Source organism: Jatropha curcas, chromosome 4, assembly GCF_041381405.1.
Source record: "Jatropha curcas cultivar XTBG-Jc1 chromosome 4, XTBG_Jcur_1.0, whole genome shotgun sequence".
NCBI classification, from domain to species: Eukaryota; Viridiplantae; Streptophyta; class Magnoliopsida; order Malpighiales; family Euphorbiaceae; genus Jatropha; species Jatropha curcas.
The window spans coordinates 25,789,577-25,797,193 of NC_143154.1; the positions used below are offsets into that span (position 1 = coordinate 25,789,577).

General features: G+C 34.8%; 1 protein-coding gene across 1 annotated transcript; it reads right to left on the reverse strand.

Annotated features, from left to right (window-relative positions):
• Positions 1 to 537: 537 nt before the first annotated feature.
• Positions 538 to 4,457, reverse strand: LOC105638763 (LEAF RUST 10 DISEASE-RESISTANCE LOCUS RECEPTOR-LIKE PROTEIN KINASE-like 2.7). The gene is made up of 3 exons (XM_089720262.1): positions 3,474 to 4,457; positions 2,225 to 2,260; positions 538 to 2,131 (listed from the first exon to the last, which is right to left on the reverse strand). Exons 1-3 carry the CDS (start codon positions 4,309 to 4,311, stop codon positions 1,017 to 1,019), a joined length of 1,989 nt encoding a protein of 662 aa, XP_089576388.1. The 5' UTR covers positions 4,312 to 4,457; the 3' UTR covers positions 538 to 1,016.
• Positions 4,458 to 7,617: the final 3,160 nt, after the last annotated feature.

Consider the following 7,617-nt stretch of genomic DNA (forward strand, 5'->3'; position numbering starts at 1 on the left):
ATAGAGTACACACTTTTTAGAGGAAAAATTTGATTCTGTTTTTATTAGACAAGATGAAAAAAACCTCTAATCTATTCTCCTCTTTATAGTCTGTAGAGGGAGTTTGTTACAGCAAAATCGGCTACTATTATGCTAAAGAATAGCTACAAAGTGGACTGCTTCTGTTCCACGTTTTATTAGCCACTACTCCTACTTTCTAGCAAAAAACTCAGTCAACAAATAACAAAATAACAGTTGCAATTTAAATTTAGTCAGCAAGTTTATAACTATAACAAGGGAGAGGAATTATGGTAGCTTTAGACGAGGAAGAAGAATTATCAGCAAACTCATCGAAAAAACTTTTCACAGTAATCATCTCCATAGCCACGGCTTCTTCTGGTTTGCTTTGATTCCATGTTGATTAATTCTTAGAAACGAATTGAAGTGATTTTTGCGATTTATGCTTGGGCAATTTATTTATACTGGCAACCTTTTATTCCTAAAGTCGTTAGGAAATCGGATTAATAGGCGAAATCATAATCGGAGTATTAAAAGAATATAAATCCGAATAGAATTTTGATTTCTACTAAATTCAGAAATTTGCAATTAATTGTTTTTTTTTTTAAACGTAAATTTTTTAACCAATGAAGCGTAATTCTAGCTATTCTGCCCTTCACAGTGCCTCTAAAACCAATCCCTGAGTTAAATTAATTAAAGGATGTTAAAGTGGGTATTTCTATTTCTTACTCCTTGATTTAACTCATAGTTTGAATTCAACATTGTTGAAATGAGGCTGAAAAGTGGGTATATGGCTGTATGCTTTTGTTTTCTGGTGAGATTAAAATTTTGTGTAGCATAAATAGCCTATATACTATTACATGATCATACCATATGAACAAAACATGAAATAAATCCAAGTGTAATGAGAAAACCCTTAATTGGTTTAGTTGGTTTTTCACAAACTCTAGCTACTTCAACAATTAAACTCTGAAAATGCCTACTATGTCTAAATTTCTACTTGTGACAAAATGTTGTGTTCATGCTTCTGGGATCATGTCCGCTGCTGATGACAATGTAGATGAGTACTCTACCTCTACATTTGGTGTAGTTGCAGAGAATAGAGGTTTTGGTGGAATTTGCAAAGATTGCAAACTACCTTCCAACATCTCTATTACCTTTGTCATTGATGGTCTATCTGATGGATTTGTTTGAATACACCATAACCCTATTATTATTATCCTTCTCACCATCTCTCCTTCATCTCCTTCTATCACATTCTCATTCATACTAGAATTCTCTACTGGTTCAAGATACTTATAAAGCTCATCTGGAAAATACATTTCGCTGCCCTCTGATGCTTTAATATCACTAGTATTTCTTCTTCCAAACATTTCAAGGATCATCATTCCGTAGCTATACACATCAGACTTGTAAGAAGCCCCACCTAAGCTTCTCATAAACACTTCTGGAGCAATGTACCCTACTGTCCCTCGCGCACTCAACATTGACACTATACTTTCTTTTCTCTTGCATAGTTTTGCAAGACCAAAATCAGAGATTTTTGGACAGAAATCATCATCTAGAAGGACATTTTGAGGTTTTATATCAAAATGCACAATCCTAGTATTACAACCTTGATGCAAGTATTCTAAACCTCTAGCAATGCCAATTGCAATGTCAGATAACATTTTCCTTTCTAGCTGATTGCCTAAATCGTATATGAATATATCTAGAGACCCATTAGGCATGTATTCATATATCAAAGCTCTTTTAGTCCTCTCATAACAAAATCCTAATAGAGTAACAATATTGACATGTGAAGTTCTACTAATACTCGCAACTTCATTAATAAATTCTTCTCCCTCGCCTATAGATTTATTTAAAACTTTTACTGCCACACATCGACCATCCTTTAATTTTCCTCTGTACACGCTTCCAAATCCACCTTGACCTAGTTTATCAGCAAATGAGTTGGTAATTTTCTTAATGTCTGAATATGAATACCGTTGTGGCATGAGAGAATGATAGTTCATAATGAATGCTTCTATGTCTTTTTCTTGTTTTCTGTTCTTCGTTTCGCTCCAAAATCCTCTTCTAGTGATGCAATAACAAATACTGAAAATAGCTGCAACTGCCACTGCTGCGCCAAGTCCTGAAATGGAAAAAAGATTCCTCAGATTTTCTTTTGTGTAACTAATTTTATTTCAACTTTAACATGTATGTTTGTAGCAGAACTTAATCGTACCTATTCCAAGTTTCACTGATATATTTGATTTGTCTCCTGCAATAATCAGTTGTGCCAGAAATATTAGGTGATGAATGACCATAATGAAATAAGTCTGGGACGGAATAGTGTCACACTACAAAATTATTGTTCCTTGGTTCTTATAAAATTAATTAACTCATCGTCCTGTCAGTCTCCGAGGTTTGATTCCCTTCATGTGGTCCTTCCATTCAAATTTCGATGAGTTTTGCTGTTAAATACCTAGTCAAAGACTAAAATGCCCTTTTGATAAGACAAAAATTAAAAGTCAATATGCTTTTTCTTCTCCTCTTCACCCCAAATCTCCGTTTCTGCAACTATATAAATTCAATAAATAAATAAATTAAGTAAAAAAATCATTTAAAAATATAAAGTCAGGTTAGTTGTATTTTTTCAACCATATGCATCGTACTGTAATTTTTTTGACATAATATTCTAGTATCTCACCTTTTATCTCTGTATTTTCTTGTTGATTTAGCTGAAAAGATGCAAAAATTGATATATTTTAAAAAAGATAGAGACGGATTAGTTATATTTTATAAACCACATGGATTGTACTATATTTTTCCATTTAAAATACTTTTATCTCTTCTCTCTTACTTTTTAAGTCTTATTTAACGAAAAAAAGAGTTGATCTCAAACAGAATGACCATTTAATAAGACAGAACTATTTAATGAGATAGAACCAAACTTCGGAGACTAGATACCCAATATATAAAAACATGAGGACGAAATAATTAATTTTATAAAATCTCAAAGATGAAATAATTTTCCTATATATATAAAAATAAAGCAATTGCTATCAAAATTTTAATTGATAATGTTGATTTTGGTGTTTATACTTGTTTTTTTTTTTGTGTTTGAATAAAAAATTGTGACAATTGAATATTAATTCTTTTTTCAATTTTATGTGTTTTTGATGATACGAATAATCGAAATATTTAATGAAACTGAGTGAAATTCACGTGTTCTTATACATCCCTTTACATGACATGACATTTATTTCGGTTTGGTTGTCCAACGTGGCAAGAATAGTGAATTACCATTTAACCCCTGTTTATTACCCTAATCTATCATGTTTCTTTCTCTTTCTTTCTCTTTCTTTCTTTTTCTTTTGGGGTCTCTACAACTCTTCTCTCTCTTCCATTGAAAACCACCGATCTTGGAGGAGACGAAGAAGCAGAGTCGTTATTAAGCAAGGCAAAGCAGGAGAAAGAAAAAGAAGACACACCTGATTCCTGTTGATTTGTTGTTCCACAACTAAACGGTTGAGCCTGATCAGAGCAATAACAAGCAAATGAACTAGTAGTATGGTTGTAACCACAGATCCCACCAGACAATTTACACGTGGCACAAGTAGACTCCTTTGCAGTCCATTGCAGTCCAAAACCCTGCTCTAAAGCTCTAATCAAATTGTCCTCTGTAGGACTAATCTCTACAGGCGGAACAGCTGACTCTATTGCCGGAACGGTAACGTTATCTTTGCAAGTTTCCAAGAAGCTCCTTATTGAATTGCCAAAAGAACTTAGCCTTCTTGTCACATAAAAATTAATGCTATCGCCCCTCACATAAGGACCATTTCTATCGCTGTTGTTGGAGGGACAAGTAAACTGACTTGAGAACCCTTGAGGTATAGCAATTGCAGTCGAAAGAGCAGGACAATGATAGTACAGAGTTATATTCCGAATACCCGAAGAATAATTGAAAGAAGCTGAATTCAAAGTAGTGTTGTGAAGGAAATTAGGACAGATTCCTCCTATGTAGTCTGTTCTAGCAACCTTAAGAGTCTGTGACTCGCTATAGATGTCAAGGACTTGGTTAGTTAGATTCGTGATTGTGATCACTGCGGTTTCTTCTGTGCAATTAAGCCAGAAGCCCGGTTGGCCACAGTAATTAGGTCGAGCTGATCCCCAGAAAGGATAGCTAATACCTGTAATGTTTCCACAATCAAATGTTCCGCTGCAGTTCTGGTATCGCTCATCAATTGCAGATACAAATCTTGAAGGGTAGAGAGAGATTATAGTAATGATTAAAGCCAAAGACAGGGCTGTGAAGGAATGGGATTGCATTTTCAGAGAGTGAGAGAAGAAGAGACACGGTTTTTAAGGTTATGTGATAATTTGTAAAGAAAAGGTTCAATTGGAATGGTTGATTAATGGTGGTCAATGCAAGCTTTGGTAATATGAAAAAAATTGGAATAAACTCAAATTTCCTACCAAAGAATAAGTCAGCTATATAAATCAAAACACGGATGATGCATCTACAGTTCAGTGCAGTATTATATATGGTAATTTTTGAAGAGTCAAAGTAAACCAACCACACAGAAGATGGTAAAATCAGAAATTTAAAAATACTTAATTTTTTTATAATTTAGAAACCAAAAAAGTTAAGAAAATGGGGACCATACCTTGAACCGCCTTTCCACCCTAATTTTAATTAACTCAAAGATTAAAATTTTCTTAATTAGATAGGCCTTTTTCAAATCTTAATTTCAAGGGACAACTTAACAAATGTTAAAACTTAGCTTTCTAAATTAACAAAATGTCAATTATATATATATATATATATATATAAAAATTAAGAACATGTCAATATTGCTAAAAACTATATCAGTAATCCCCAAACTATCCTTATACAGCTTATATAATTCAACCACAACGATCGCGACCGGCAGCGATGGCATCAACGGTAAATACAAAGTGTATATACACACACATGTATGTAGTATGTACGGTATATATATGTAAAGCCAATTAGCAATCTCATAGGAAAAGTGATTTTTGTGAAATATGCTTGGGTACCTTATTTCAAAATTATAATATTGGTATTAATAGGCCAAATTACGATATTAGTATTACAAAAAATGAAAATCCGAGTAGAAATTTGATTTATCCTAAATATAGGAATTTGCAACTAATCTTTTATTTTAAAATTTTATTTACAATCAAAAGAAAGGTATTTTGAATCTTTCAGATGGCTTATATATTGAAACCCTTGATTTCAATCACTCGATACTTTCAGATAGGGGCGGCCATTCATCGGTCTGGTTCAAGCCAAGCTGAAGCAATGCAGACTAAGTAGGCTGATATTTTTTTAATTTAAATTGAACCAAAATTGAATAGTGTATAAAATCAAACTAAACCGATTCAACTCGGTTCAATTTGATTTTAACTATTTAAAGCATATTTGAGGTTATTTTTATTTAATAGGAACCAAACCAGACAAAAAAATTTAGTTCTCCACTAAAAATAAAAATAGAATCAATTTACCAAATCAGCTCAGTAGGATTTTGTAAAATACTGAATCAAACCAGACTGATTCAATTCGATTGTTCAATTTTTCCAAATTTGGCTCAACCTATTTCCAATTCCAAACATCAAGCAGCTATGAAACGCGGAAGAGAAACACATTTATGACAATAAAAACATGATGACTACTTTCTAAAATCAGCACAAAACATTATTAACATTTAGCTAAATTTGAAATGAGCAGAGCAACTGTTTTTAGAGAGGAGTTAAAAACTTAAAATGCAAGATTTAGCTTAATTTGACTCTTCTTCTAAGATACATACAGATATGACATTTATGTAGAAAATTACACTCAGAAGCAATGATTTAATATGAAACTTGTTGCTCGTTACAAAAGCAAGAGTGAAAAATACACTATCTTCTCAAGTGGATCCATGCACATATTTTATTGGAGCTCTTCGTGTAAGCAATCACCAGACCAAGCCTTTTCTTCTCCTAAATCTATCAACACGGTCAGTGTAACGTCCCATTTTTCTATTGAATCGAGTCGTTGCTTAGAGTCGAGTCGGACTGATCCAAAACCCGGTTCGATCCATTAGATTCTAGAGTGGGCTAGAATGGGTTGAAATTGAAATAAGGAAAAGAAGTGGACTTACTTGAAGGAAACAAAAAGATCAAAGTATAAGGATTAGGACTTGCTTGCACGAAAGTGTAAAGTTGAGGTATTGAGTTGTATCATTTTGACACTTGAGGTACCATTTGGTAATTTTCACAAAAATCAATGACATTCTAGAGACTACCCGTGGATTCCATTTCATTTTCAATTCTTCATCCTTATCTTCATCTTCTTCCTCTACCTTCCTCTTATACTTACTTTTCTCCATCACGTTTAATGGTGGGGAAGATTTTAATGGGAGCTAAGCATTAATTCAACTTCTATTCTATCCAAGAGAGGTGAGCCAAAGGTAGAAGGAAGCTAAAAGAAGAGCTTAAGCTTATTGGCATAAAGGTGTGCTATCTCTTTTAGTTTAATTCATTTCCTTGCATGATAATTCGTGTGATGTGTTGAAATGAGGAGATATGTGGTTTAATGTTGAGAAAGATGACTGAAAATGGTGGAAAAGCATGAGATGAAATGAATAAATGAAGTAGAGATTGAGTTTTTACTGAAACAGGTTTTGCTGGAAAAGTAACCAGTAACTTCACCATGATTTTTGCCCTATTTAATGATGGAATTAGGAAGTGTCATAGAAGAGTTATTTGTTTCCCTATGTGTTAGCTTTACGTGGGCTTTTGAATCACTCAATTTGAAGTTGTATATTGAGAGTTATGGCCAAAAGAACACAGACTGCACAATCTGGAAATACGTCGCGCGCTCGCGCGGTCTGGAAAGCATCTCGCGCTCGCGACTTTCACATGCGCGGTCGCGACTTTGGCCAGAAGCTCTCTGACTCTCAGTTTGCGCATTTCGCGCTCGCGAACTCCAGAAGCGCGCTCGCGACTTCATCTCGCGCTCGCGACTTGTGCTGCGCGGTCGCGACTTGAGCCAGAAACCTCTCTGACTCTCGATTGCACTTCTCGCGCTCGCGAGGTTTGAAGACGCGCTCGCGACTTCTCTCTGGGAAGCATCTCGCGCTCGCGACTTTGCCCTGCGCGCTCGCGACTTGTGTTTTCATGCATTTTGGACTTCGTTTTCTATACAATTACATTCCTTTGCTCAACATGCATGCATCCAATCATTGTAAAACAAAAATATAACATAAGAACATGGATTAAAACAACATGTAAGCATTTATATGATGTGAAATCAAATCAATATGATGAACCATGACGTTGTGAAACCATTTATGTGCTATTGTGTTACATTGTTGACATGCTAATCTTAAGCTCCATCGAGGTTAGGTAGAAACCATGTAGATAAGGCTATGTCGCGACATAGAATAGCAGATCTGCGCCCCATACAGTTTGGAACTCCGGCTACAGGCCGTTGAGTGGATATGATTAAACCGTGCGGTGCAAATCCGGTTAGGGGCACCAAAACGGACAATATTGGCATAGGCGAATCCGGTTCGGGGCCTATAGCATACCGTTTCATCCAGTTTCATACAGTTTTTTTTTTCTTATCAC